This window comes from Eleutherodactylus coqui, chromosome 9 (assembly GCF_035609145.1).
Source record: "Eleutherodactylus coqui strain aEleCoq1 chromosome 9, aEleCoq1.hap1, whole genome shotgun sequence".
NCBI classification, from domain to species: Eukaryota; Metazoa; Chordata; class Amphibia; order Anura; family Eleutherodactylidae; genus Eleutherodactylus; species Eleutherodactylus coqui.
In genome coordinates, this window is record NC_089845.1 from 102,742,472 (window position 1) to 102,757,154 (window position 14,683).

The window sequence follows — 14,683 nt, forward strand, 5'->3', positions numbered from 1 at the left end:
AGAGCAGGGGGATGAGAACGTCAATATGAGGAAGAGCCCAGAGAATGAGGCTTGAAACGCGTAAACAGTGTTCCTTGTTTCATCTTTTTGCTCCTGTGAAGATACTTTTAAGGAATATACAATAAAGGTCACGCTTTTATTATGTCCTATATGAGTGCTGGAAGTAATATTGCGTTTTGGAACAGCTAGTCTGTACTTAACCTTAGTATGCTTTTGGAGTGTGGAAGGAAATCACAAGGACGGGGAGAACATACAACCCCCATGCATCTGTCTTCGGTTGGATTCATAGCCAAGACCTCAGAGCAGGGTAATAGGGCTCCAGGTGAGCCGAACAGAATTGCTCCTAACGTTAAAGTGGCCTGCCATGTTATTATCTCCGGCAGAGAATAGCAGCCACCACGAACATAAACCTGCCACAACAGACCTATTGGTCTCCGTTTAAACAGCTTTCTGTTGTGACAGAGGTAGCTGCCATCCAGTAGTTCTATCCCGATGCCTTTTTTGGGACATTGGAAGTAAACCAGGATGAAATCCCTGGACAGAATCTCAAAGTTGAGGCCTTAAGATAATTAGATCACATTTTATTAGTAATCAGTGCAAAAATACAGGTAATTCCAAAGGGTTCACTTACTTTTTCTTCTAACTAGCATTTTGTCTAGAAAAATATTGTGTGGTGGGGACACAAAAAATGTATACAGGATGATTCAAAAAGAATGGAGCAAAAGTAAAGCTGATTCAGGCTGCCTTCACATTGGAACCTTCAGAAACCAAACAGACTCCATTATAGTCAATAGGGTCTGTTTGGCGCTGTTCGGTTCCATCATAAAATGGACCCAAACGAAGCAGGAAAGCAGAATCCCCGCCGCAGATGTGAAAACAGCCTTATTCCAATATGAATTGACATACGACAGCCAGAATAACCTAAAAAGATAGGAAAACTCTTCAAGTTTTTAATGTACCTTACTAGAGTTGAGCGAAGTACTCTGTAGAGCTTGATGCTCGTTTGAGTATTAGCATACTCGATGGTGCTCGTTACTCGAACGAGCATCAAGCCGTGTTCGACCCCGCCCCAGTTTTTGGCTCCTCCCAGCTGTGACGTGCCTGTTTTGGACCCTCCCCACCACGACACAGCGCATCATTGGCAAATTTTTTGCCTGGGGGAGAGAGAGAAAGAGAGAGAACAAACCAAGAAAAAAAAAAAAAAAGCTCGGCACCCGGCGTGCCACATACAAAAATGCTCGAGTCTCTCATTGTAGTCAATAGGGTTCGTTACTCGAGTAGAGCTCTCGAATTTTACGAAAAGCTGGACTCGAATAATGCGGACCCGAGCATTTGGGTGCTCGCTCATCTCTATACCTTACAGATGTTAAATGTTGGCGCCGTTGGTGACATGGCAAATGCCAAGTCGCTAGTCCATCTCTGCCCCGATGCATTCTAGCATAAGCTCTGTTACTGATTCCACTGCAGCGGAGATGCATTTCTTTAGGTCATCAGCAGCGCCCACATTGAATTACAGGTTCGATCATTTCATGCAGTTCTGGCTGTCGTGTATGAATACGTCAGCTTTACTTTTGCACCATTCTTTTTGAATCGCCTCGTACTTTATTATCATGTAGTAACAGCTACAACATTCATAATGAGGTTGTCCGTCATCTGAGTTGTGGGTTTTCTCCAGTTCCGGTAATCATGAAGGTGCAGCCTGTGACATAGTTTGTAACCAGAGTAACCCTGAAGGTGTAATGAAAGCACCCAGCTGTGGCCATGCCCACAGAGACTTCCCTCAGTATCAGTGTGCTTTCTCCATACTGCTTCCTCCTTGCTGTGTCAGATCTGTTCAGGAATTCATTGCCTTCTCATCTACACATGTCCTTCAAAATGTACGATCTGTCAGGTAAGAGCCATTCTTGACACTTCATTTCCAATATGCAAGTGCTGGAAGTGAAAACGTAAGAAAACAATGGACTAATATAACGCGTTACGTAATACGGGATGAGTAACCTCAGGCACAGAGATGTCAAGTTACCAGATCTGCTTAGTAACTTACGACACAGATGAATTATATCCAAGCTGGCTGCAATAGTAGTGAAAGAGTGGTAGGAGTCTGAAAATTCAGCATCGGTGACATTAATGTGAGGTGACATTAGCAGAGATGCTATCTGGTAAAAGGTCCATTTATTTTGTGGGGTAATGAAAATCCATATTGTCCATTTAGGGAAATAAGGAACAAAAGAGCATGAAAGCGTTAAAGGTGTTGATTGTTTGAGGTATTTAATTAGTATGAAAACAGATCCTCCATGGCAACAAGTGATGAACCTTTCCTGCTCTACACAAGTCAGCAGCTTCAGGTCTCCTCACTGACCTATTGTTGTTTACAGGCTGCAGCAGCCTGTGCAGTAGATGTCACATGCTGCTACAGCCAATCACACAGCTTAGTGATTGACTGAGATTTGCTGATGGGGAACTTTCTGGAAATCGGGAGAGGTGTTAGCTGGTTTATTATTTTTTGCCATGGGGGACCGGTTTACATACAAATGAAATAATTGAGACAATCCCTTTAAACTTTCAATTTCCACGGCTTCATTTTTATACATTTGTATGTTTTTTATTAGTATTATGGAATGGTGTAATAACAGAGGGTGCAGGGGGTTTAAACAATATGGGTTCAGCCTGGTAGGGAGACCTACCTCTTCTAGTTTGCATAGAAAATTCAGTCACTATGACAGTTCCAAATGCTCTTTGCTACCATTTTCCAGTCTGACCAATAGATGACAGTCCTGAGTGTGAGTTTGTTAGAGCCCTTCTAGGTGAATTTTTGAAAAATTGAAGACCTATAGTGGGGCCGAGTGTGTAACTAAGAACTTTGTGGCATGTTTACTTAAAGGGGTTGTCCAGGGAGGTTAAATCCTTACTTGTGGTGCCGGTACCTACATTTCCAGACTAGTTCTACCACCACATGGAGTCATATGCAACAGACTCTCTCTCTCTGTCCATCATGTCATCAGAGGCTGTTGTGTTCTTCTTCGTAACTAAGCTAGTCCCCTTCTTTGTCTCTGCTTTGACAGTAGCTCAGAGGAAAGCTTGCTTACTTATTAAGAAAAGCAGAATAGCCAGCTGCCTTCAGTGACGTGTACAGAGTCCATAGGACATGACTTGTTTTGAAACCAGGCCAGAAATGAAGATTCCAACACCGCATGATTGTTTAAAGATTCTGCTTCCCTGGACAACCCCTTTAACCCCTTAAAGGCCACAAGCCTTTTTTTTTCCATTTTTGTTTTTTCCTCCCCATTCTTAAAAAGTCATATCTCTTATTTATCCATCCATGTAGCTGTCTCAGGGCTTGTTTTCTGTGGGATGAGTTGTATTTTTCAATGGTATTATTTATTGCACCATATAATGTACTGAAAAATGTTTAAAAAATTTTAAGTGGAGTGAATTGGAAAAAAAATAAAATTCTGCTATCTTTTGGAGGGAGGGAGGGGCTCCTTGTTTCTACGGTGTACACACTGCAGCAAAAATGACAGAAATTTATCCATGGGTCAGTACGATTACTACAATACCAAATTTATATATATATTTTTTTGCTGTACTACTTTTAAATATATATATATTTTTAAAAAAAATCAAACTATTTTCTGCCGCTATCTTCTGACAGCCATACATTTTCTATTTTTCCGTCTACTTAGTTGTGCAAGAGCTCATTTTTGGTGGGATGTTCTGTAGTTTCTATTGGTACCTATTGGAATACATATGACTTTTTAATTGCTTTTTATTGCATTTTTTCTTGGAGACTGAGTGACCAAAAAAAGTGCAATTCTGGTGTTTTTTTTTCTGACAACGTTCCCTGCATGGGGTTAATAATGATAGTGTTACTTCTAAAACACACGGGAACTAGAGCGCTCAAACGGGACTTGCAAGCAGACATAACACACTGCATGCAAAACACTGCATGCAAAAACAGATGGAATTGCTACAGTACATATGAGGTATTGGTTCGTATTTTGGCCAATATACTTAAGCCCACGAGCCCGCGACAAGGGTCCTTGTTTTCTCGTAGATCCCTACATTAACAAGACAACAACCCCATGAGTCCTGCCTGCAAGCGGGGTGATTGTCCCTATAGGAACGGCCCAACGCTGGAACCTAAGGACTTGGCTCACACTAGTTGGTAAACGATCCAAGCAGAACAGGAAGCAGTTCACACCAACACAAAAGGGAATGCATACCACACAGAACAAGACTGTTCACACCACATATCCGACCACCTGCACAGACACACAGACCATGTCACTGTTCACCCCTAGACAACAACGTCCATTAAGGCAAACACGAGGATGTTAGGAAACTAGCATTGTCTAGCCAGAAAGGCTGGCATTTATGTGCAGTAGACTGGTGGTGATTGGCTGGCTGGAGAACTCCACACCCAGCCAGCTCAATTATCCCACACCTGTGGTAGTGTGCTCCTGGAATATCATAGAACTACAAGTACCAGCAGCACAAGCTAACACATAGATCGCACCAATATCAAATGTTTTTGTTTTATTTAAATTTTTTTAATTATAAATATGGCAAAAGGTTTATTTTAAACCTTTATTACCTTTTATTTTTTTAAATAATTAATAATTAATAAAACTGATTTAAATTTTTTTTTTTAGTCCCCATAGGAGACAAGAATTTGCAATGGTTTGGTTGCTCCTGCTCCTGCTCCTGCAGTATGATGTAATACTATAGTATTACTGTGATAGACATGATGATTAGTCAGCGTAAAATGTCTATCGATTTGTACTAAACTAGATGTATTACGCAGCTGCAATGACTTTTGACTTTGTGGAGGTTAATGGCCACACAATCTCATCATGGTATTTGCTGGACAATGGCATGGTGAAAGATGTGTGGTGTAATGTTAGCCTAGTACATAAGTTGCACAAGCAGCCTCTAAGAGTTAAAGGTCATAGTATTATATGTATTGCTTGTGTTCATCTTGAGTGTTTTCCTAGCCCTTCCCCACCCCCCACACAGACACTATTTAAACAATGAGTTGTCACGTACACAGAAATTCCTTAAGGTTGCCTGCATGCTAAGAAGACAAAGTCCAAGCTACACCGGACTTGAGGAAGGGTGGGCAGAGAGGCGGGAGATTCTATATGATCCGACAAATGAGAATCTTATATGTTACTGATGTAATCTGTTGCACGCCCATTAAAGGGCAGGTTTCATGTGTTACAATAAAAAGGCTGAGGCTCTACACATTAGAGACTCAGCTTAGACCGGCATTTGTGTCTGATCTGATCGATGATGTGTGCACACTATACAATTTGGAAGCTACATAATACCCCGAAGCCTGCTGGAGGAAAATATGATCCAGTTCATTACATTATACTATGATCTGACAGGCAATCTATCAAGCCACGCCACGGGCATGCGTTAATAAACAATTTGCAGTGGCAGCCCTGGGGGGTTTCAGCAGGCCTCGGGCTGCCATGGCAACCAAACAGCACCCCTCGATCTCAATGCATTTAAAGAGTTAACAGCTACGATCAGTGGTAGTGCTGATCAGAGCTGTTGTGGGCGGGTGTCAGCTGTAAGAAACAGTTGTTACTTGCATTGCATGGAGCGGGATCGATGTTCTGGAGCGTTAATGTGAGTGATGTTTAACCCAACAGTATTTGTTCAGAACATCTCGGAACTACTGTCCCTGCCGTAATCTAAAAGCAGATAATAGATTATCCAACAGTCATTTGTTTAATAGTTTTTAACTTCAAATCCTCCATAAGAACTCAGTTACTGGCCTTGTGCCATACAACACTGAGGCCAGTGATTGGCTGCAGTAATCACATGGTTATACAGGCGCATGACTGCTGCAGCCAAGTAAACAAATATATATTGGGTAACACTACAGTGGTTGGGGGCTTAGATGAGTGAGTTTATATTTTTTCAGTTATTTCCTCACACTTGCTGCCTTTGGCTACATGTTTTCGTGCCTCGTCAAAGCCTTTTAAGAAATAAAAAGCCGAGTTTTGAACGGTTTTTATGAGCATCAAGATCAGTTTTATGTGAGATAGTTCTGATAAATGAAACCTATTATTTTGTAAGGTTTTTCTAGTTTTTTATGTAACAGATTTTCCCTTTACATTTTAGGTATATCAATTTGGCATCAGCCGCAAAACTCAGAATTGTGAATTTAGAACTTTCTTCTTTACTTCTAGTCGGACGATATGAAATACTAATAAAACATGAGTATGAATATTGTAACGAAAAACTTTTTAAATTACATTTTGCAAAATGACAATTTCATGAACAACTTCGAACATGGCTGCTGTTGTGATGTGAAGAAGAGAGAAAATTGTGGTTCTTAGTCACATAATGTAAGACACAATGTCATCGGGGCTCGGGAGGACGAGCTTCACAAAATGGAATTTTTTTATGACTATCCTTGGAATTTTCTCATTCCTCTTTGACATTGGAGTAGATTTGTGGATTTCCATTAAATACTTTCAACAAGAACTTTACCTTTTTGGACTGTTGACAATACTTTTTGCCCTTGTGTCCACAGTAATAGTACAAGCTTTTAGTTACTCATGGTTTAGAGATGATTGTGTTGAGGACAGTCGTAGGAGTATGAAACACGTCATTACTCATCTCTTTCTGGCAGGAACCCTGCTCAGGTAAGTCAAGTTCTGCATAGGAGGAATGTGTTTAGAATAGCGCCTGTCGACATTTTCTAACAGCATTATACACACTCTTTAAAAAAAAAAGAAAAATCAAGCACCTACAAGAAGTTGTCGTTTTGCTATAAAAATAGTTGCAGTCACATCTCAGGCAGATATGCAAATGATTAGAGTTGTGGCGTCATTAGATCAACCGTCGTGCCATGTGAGGCCCTAAAAGTAGTTCCATCCTTGACCTATAAAAAGGGTCTCAGAGGCTACTAATGTTTATGGCACCTCCTTTTCCGCTTGTGTAGAGCTTGTTGACCACTAGACGCCTCTACAATGTAATCAAAAAGATTTTGCTCAGTTAACAGAGTTTGAGAGGGGCGCATTATTCGAATACGAGGTGCTGGGAATACGAGACTGGTAGGAGGTGTTGGGACCAGTGGATGTGTGAGGGCACACAAGCCGACCAGGCTCAGGATGCTCTCTACAAACCAACAGTAGAGAGGATCGTCTGATCGCGCAACGGGCACAAGCAACTCCAACTGCTTAGTTGTTCGCCATCCAGAAACAGGTGTTGCCATCATTACAGGCCCCTGTGTCTTTCAGAACTATTTCCAGGTGCTTAGCTGAAGCACATTTGGTCTCACTGCACCAATTACATGTACTGCCTTTGACACCCACCATCACCTCCATTTGCAGTGGTGTCGTAAAGGACAAAACTGGACTGTTATGGAGTGGAACTGGGTTGTCTTCAGTTACGAATCCAGATTTAGAAACCTAGGTCTGAGTGCCTCAATCCTACCTTTGCTGTAGAGTTGCACCCTTCTCTCATGGCTGGTGTGATGGTCTTGAGGGGCCATCGCATACGACAGTCGGTCACCCCTAGTATTGGTACAAGGGACATTGACAGCTCAGCAATATGTTCAGGACATCCTGCAGCCACATGTGTTCCTCTCATGGCATTTTCCAGCAGAAACTACTCGGCTGCACACAGCAAATATGTCACAGGAATGTCTCCACAACATTTTCACACTTCTGTGGCTGCCCAGTTTCCAAATTTATCGCCAATAGAACATGTATGGGCCCATCTGGGGTACCAACTTCAACAGCCTACAAGTTTGCATGATCTAGAGGCTCAGTTACAGCAAATGTGGAGTGATATGCCGCAGGTTGCCATATGGAACCTGTATGCCTTCATGCCCGACTGTACAATCTTTTGCATCCAAGCTAGCGGTGCCCCATTAGGGCACTAGAGCCTCCATGCCTGCCCGTATCACATCTTGTAGCCAAGCTAGAGGCAGTACAACAGGATACTAGAGCCTCCATGCCCGCCTGTATCACAACTTGTATCCAAGCTAGAGGCAGTACAACAGGATACTAGAGCCTCCATACAAGGGGTCAGTTCTCCACAAAAATTATGCTTTTGCTCTGATATTGTGATCACTTAGTTATATCAGCGTTACAATCACACAGAGAAACTTTCATTCCCTCCGACAACTTCTAGTTGCTAGATATTTTTTGACAATGAGTGTATTTTTCTCTTAACAGAGACATTGCCAGAGGTTCCTAGATTCCACTTGACTATAATGGGGTCTGTTCGGCTTCTGCTCAGCTTTTAGACAGAAGAAAAAGCTGGAAGTTCTAACACAGATTTAAAACCACCCTAACATTGATTATCTTGTGATAATGGCACATATCAAGGGGGGGGGGGGGGGGGGGGGACATATTAGGCAGCAAGTGACTAATCAGTACATGAAGTTGATTTGTTAAAAAAAAAATAAAAAAAAATAGCAAGTATAAGTATCTGAGCAATTTTTGGAAGGGCCAAATTGTGATGGCTAGACAACCAGATCAGAGCATCTTCAAAACAGCAGGTCTTGTGGGTTGTTCCTGGTATGGAGTAGTTTGTACCTACCAAAAGTAGTCCAAGGAAGGTCAACTTTTGAACCACTGACAGGGTTACGGGTGCCCATAGCTCATTGATGTGACTTGGGGAGTAAAGTCTAGCCCATCTGGGCCCACAGAACTACTGTCACACTAATTGTTTAAAATGTTCTGGCTGTGATAGAAAGGTGTCAGAACACAGACCAGTCAAAATGACCTACTGACCCCTGCAACCACCCAAAATGCCTACAATGGGCACATAAGTATTAGGATTTTACTATGGAGCAATGGGAAATGGTGCATGTACTATTAAAGCACCCACTGATTGTATATATTTACCTCCCATACGATGCACTTATTGACCTCACTTTAGTGAACCGCAGGTGCTGTATGTTCCAGCCAATTGTGCGTGCTGTAGGTCATCTCTGCCTGTAGCATTGTGGATGTATTTTCATGCATGATTTCTGTGCAGAGCGAGATGTACAGTCGGCACCATCTACGTACCGTAAATACTGTATATGGAATTTCATGTTACCATCCCTCTTCGCATGACCCATATACATATATGTCATGGGGCACGAAGGGGTTAAAGTATTATCTGTATAATTCACTTTAAAAACTTTTCTTCCTCTATATCTTTCTTTCATTTTAACCGTTATATGGTTTGTCAAGTGTTTTATTATTTGTTATTTACTGACACAGCATCAATTTATATCCCATATTCACATCTAGATACTGGTATGCAGTGAAGTACGGATATCAAGCAACATATGACCACAGAAGACGGAATCGTGAGGAAACCAAGCAGAAGGCAGTGTACGCTATGACCGACCTGAGCATGCTGAGGTGCTTTAAAATTTATTTGGAAAGTACCCCCCAGCTCATACTCCAGCTTTACATACTCATGGAGCATGGTCAGATAACTGTAATCCAATGTAAGTGGATGGTGCATCATTTACACTGTAAGGAATCCTCTGATGTCCGTATTTTGCTTCAACTTTGAGCTTTGAAAATAATTAGTTATATATTTGATGTTACTTAAAGGGGTGATCCCACTTTAAAAAATGCTAAACAGGAGCACGGAGATACAGGGACGAGTGTTGGGCATCGTTTGCCCGCCACCCGTCCTGTGTAAATGGGCCTTAATACTAGTCTGTCACTTCCTGATCTGTAGAGAAAGCTTTGCAGCCGTCATCTCTCTAACATTGCAGGCAGGATTACACTGAGAGGTGACACCTATATGTAGATAACACAGGATCCACCATTCACAATATGTGGTGCTGTGACCATCTACCCCACCCGCCCTCCTCCCTGCAACACGACCTCTACACAGGTCCATAGAATGGCCCATAAAGCTGCTGTAAAGCATATCTCTAAATGCTGTTAAATGTAGCTCAGGGAAGATGGTCACCCCCATAATCATGTACAGACAACAGAATAAGAAAAATCTACAATCAGAAAATAAAAACATTAGAAAACTGGAAAAAAAATTATCTGGTTTTCATTAGTAAAAACAAAATTAGGTAAAATAGTTCTTTTAAGAGTTCAAACGGTGTACAGAGCAGATATTTTCTTGTGTCCTCTCCTGACCTCCCTACTCTCAGCTGATTGATGGGTTGCTGTGCTAGTGTGCAGAGCAGATGTATTGCCAACAACACACAGCTCAGTACACACTGCGGTGGCCAAGAGTGGTATTACATGGAACAGTTTCCATTCACTTGAATGTAAAACTGCCTATAGTACCATCCTGGGACACTGCAACGTGTACAGAACTATGTGATTCCAGCCACGCATCGGCTCTGTGGATCCTGCTGATTAACTTTATTTTTTAAAATAAATTTTAAAGGATTGTTACAATGTCACAGCTTTAAATAACAATACAAAATCTCATCAAAAAGTAACTGCAGCTGATAAACAATGTTACATATAAAGATAATAGATGGCTTGTAAATATGGAATGTCTCCAATCAGGTTCTATCTAAAAACTAAATGAGCTTATGGAAAGTTAGCACAAGGTAGAATAAGGCCTCCTTCCCACGAACGGATTTACGCCGCGTAAATTCGCGGCAAAAATCCGCTGCGTGGCCCCCTGCTATTAGGTTCTATTGAACCTAATAGCACAATGCTCACGATGCGTAATTCCACCGCGGAATTACGCACCGCGATTTCTCCCGTCCTCACCCGCAGCATGCTCTATTTGCTGCGGGTGAGGACGGGCTGTACGCGCTGACGGCTTCCATTGCAGTCAATGGAAGCCGTCCGTTCACGCTATCTCCTGCTGTAACCAGCGGGAGATAGCGTGAAAAAACGCTTCCCCACCTACCGCCGCAGCGTCATTTGACGCGGCCGGCGCGTCACGTGACACTGCCGGCCGCGTCACGTGACGCGGTGGGCGTGTCTCATGACGCGACGGCGGTGGGCGGGGAAGCGTTTTCACGCTATCTCCCGCAGGTAAGTATGGGGTCTCTGGGGGGCGCCGTGACGGGCTTCACTGCGTAATATTACGCGGCGGAGCCCGTCACGCTCGTGGGAAGGAGGCCTTAGGTGGTGAATTTATCCATTTACCCCAATTAACAGCACACCGTATCTTTTGAACTATAAGACACAATGTTTAGATAACACGAAAAAATATTTCATGCCGATTTAAACATCTATGGAGGTCTAACAAAGTGGTGGGGCTACCATTATTAACCCTTTCCAATCCAATTTCTATCCTGGTTTTCCTAGGGGGCTTACTCTTTTTCTGCCGTTATACAACGGCGCTATATACTGGCTAAAGCCAGTACTGCATGAGGTGACACGTTGGAAAGGCTCCGACAGCAGAGAGGCTGGCAACATACAGTAAGAGAACCCCAACGGATATCTTCCAACATCGGAGCTGTACAGTCTTAAATCATAATGTCTTCAGAGGTCAGACAGTGGATTGGAAAGGGTTAACTTTGGTGTTCTAGTATAGAAAAGGGGGTTAATAGTGAACAGTCAGAGATTTAGGAAAACATGGTATCACTGGATAGAGTTCCAAGACTCAGTTGAATACCGCTCGCTACTTAGCCCCCAACCCACCTGAACTAGCTACAAGTCCACATGCATATCTCGCCCTCTCACCCCCTCCCTCTTCTATCAGCTCCCCCCCACTAAAGGAGTCAGCCTCTCTCTCTCTCTCCCTCCATCTCGCTCTCTCTGCACACGCTTCACCTCCCCACCCCACCCTCCCACATACAAACCCCAATCGTCTAACCCCTATGTGTCCTGTAAGTCTAGTTAGTAACCCGGTTAATATGGTACATCACAAGACAACCCAGTTGTATTTGTACTAAAACGTACCAAAGGTTAAGTTAAGAAGACATTTAACAAGACTTCAAGTGTTCCAAGCCAGTTTATCATAGATTTGAGATATATTCCGAAAAATTTTCTTATCCAAGCTACAGTCATTGAAAGAGACTTGCAGTTCGAGTTACTCAGACTCCCGGAAATGACAACATGATTGTAATGGAATATGGTTAAGCAATAAATAAAGAATTTATAAAAAATAGTGAACAGTCAGCTCCTATGAAACTTAGTGTGTCTATTCAAACAATGGCACAAGCACATAAGTTCACATTATACACATACACAGCACTACTGCATGCACATTCTACATGCACACAACACACAAAGCTCTGCAACATACACAAATTTGCTATATACATAAAGCTCAGCTGCACGCATGCACACACACACATCTCATATAGCGCCGCTACATGCACACATACACATCTCATATAGCGCCGCTACATGCACACATACACATCTCATATAGCGCCGCTACATGCACACATACACATCTCATATAGCGCCGCTACATGCACACATACACATCTGCAGCTGGAATGTTAAACACTGATTTTATTAACACTATATACCCACATACTAGTGTAGTAATACATGATTCCCCTCTAGCTGCTAGGTCATGAAAGATCCTGCTGCTAGTGCAAGACCTTTGATTAGAGTTGAGCAAACGTACAAGCTTGATGCTGGTTCGAATATTAGCGTACTCGATGGTGATCATTACTCAAACGAGCATCAAGCTGTGTTCGACCCTGCCCCAGTTTAAACGAGAGAGAACAAGTTATAGGTGACGTCACTCACTCTTTCAAACAAAATGTTGGCTTAAAAAAAACAGTCGTGGGCTGGATTCACACGAATATGTTTTCACGCCGAGCCGTTATACGTCGTCCTCATCTGCAGGCTGGGGGGGGGGGGGTGGAAGAGCCAGGAGCAGGAACTGAGCTCCCGCCCCCTCTCTGCCCCTCTGCACTATTTGCAATGGGGAGAGGTGGGGCGGGCTAAATTTTTATAACTTAGCCCCACCCCGTCCCGCCTCCTTTCATTGCAAATAGTGCAGAGGAGGCAGAGAGGGGGCGGGAGCTCAGTTCCTGCTCCTGGCTCTTCCATCCTCCCCCCCCCCCTGCAGATGAGGACGACGTATATCGGCTCGGCGTGAAAGCCGAGCCGATATACGTTCGTGTGAATCCAGCCTTCCTCAAAATCGGCCTTAGTGGATGTCAATGCTAGTAGAGGTTTTACTGTATTTGTATGGCCATATGCAGCTTCTCTGGGAATAAGCGCTGATCATTTGGAAGCAACCACTGAGCTGACTTAAAATGGTTGTCTCATGAAGACAACCCATGCCCATACAGCTGTGTGGACATCATATGAGGGGAAACCTGATCAGTGTCCCAACAAAAGCCAGAAGGGGCAGCGTTCTGTACGAGTGGCCCCAATAATGGCTGACTTCAGTCATCCATGTATTACATGGACGGCCATTGATATTAATGGCTGCCATATGCTATTACATTTCCACTGCAGTGAAAATGCCTGGGTAGCTCTGGCTTTCTCAGCTGATCCGGCTTCATTTTAAAAGGGGTTGTCTCTGATTAAATAACCCCTTTAAATGTAAGAACAAGTTTCTTCACAGTAAAAGTCCTGTCAGTATGCTCAGCACAAATGAACATAAGACAAGGCAGTTTTCATCTTAAGGTCTCTCATGTCTTAATATTTACAGGAGTAACATTCTCTCTTATTCTTTAGATCTCTCCATCCTGGTATCTGTTTTCAGTATTTCGTGGTCTACTGTGGATTACCAGGTGTCACTACGGAAATCTCTGCCAGGAAAGAAGGGAATAAGTGTGGGATTTCCTTTGCTCTTTTACACATTCTACAAGTTTTTCACTTTGACCTCCTGGATCGTCAGCGTGGTCTTTCTTATAAGCTGCAGTGTTTATATGTTTGCTGGCCTTGTGACTGTCTTAGGGGTCGCTGGCTTTTGCTGGGCTTGGAAGCAAGACACGGATTTCTGTACAACCAAGAGAATGGAGATCCTGTATAGGGTTGTTGTTGGAATCATTCTCATTTTTACTTTTTTCAATGTGAAAGGGTCTAAAACAAGAGTCCCCGTATCTATTTATTATTCTTTGCGTTTCTTGAACACATCAGGGATGATCATCCTGTGTTTCTACTTAAGACCCGCCTTTGCTCGCACTTTCATATTTGCAGTGTTAAGTATTGCTACAGTTTCATCTTTGGGACTTGGTATTTTTTCACTGATCCTCTACTACGCTTGCTTCCATCCCACACTCCACTGCATAGGGCAGACTAAGGAGGATACAGTGGATGGCATCACCCATGAAGACCAGAGTAGAATAAACAAATTCATAATGCCCTAGCAAATCTGTTGTCTTTTTTATCTAGGCATTGTATTTTTAAATCACAATTAAGGCTGTTTGCAGACTGCCTTGGGCTGTTATTACATGAGCGCCGTTAGCGCTCATGTAATAGCTCTAATTGCCAGGCTGCGCCTGCAGGTTTAGCCCAGCAAATGTTGGGAAAACACTAGCATTAGTGCCTGCTGCTAACACTTGTGTAAAGGCCCATTTACACAGAGCGATGATCGCTCAAGTATCGCTAAAAAGCTATCGTTTGAGTGATAATCATCGCGTCTAAACGCACGGCCATCATGCATTTTTCGGGCACTGCTAGCCTATCATTAAATTCAGTCCAACCTAAAAATCATCCTTTAGCCTTATCAGCAGTTCTCCGTGGGAAGTGCTGATAGCATTGTTTCCCGCTGGAGAACAAAAGAACTGAAAGCAGATAAGAGCCCTCGG

General features: G+C 42.9%; 1 protein-coding gene across 1 annotated transcript; it reads left to right on the plus strand.

The window, feature by feature from the left end:
- The first annotated feature begins 1,784 nt into the window (after window positions 1-1,784).
- Window positions 1,785-14,242, plus strand: XKR9 (XK related 9). Its single transcript, XM_066578993.1, has 4 exons — window positions 1,785-1,891; window positions 6,136-6,662; window positions 9,270-9,472; window positions 13,608-14,242. Exons 2-4 carry the CDS (start codon window positions 6,373-6,375, stop codon window positions 14,240-14,242), a joined length of 1,128 nt encoding a protein of 375 aa, XP_066435090.1. The 5' UTR covers window positions 1,785-1,891; window positions 6,136-6,372.
- The last annotated feature ends 441 nt before the right edge of the window (window positions 14,243-14,683 follow it).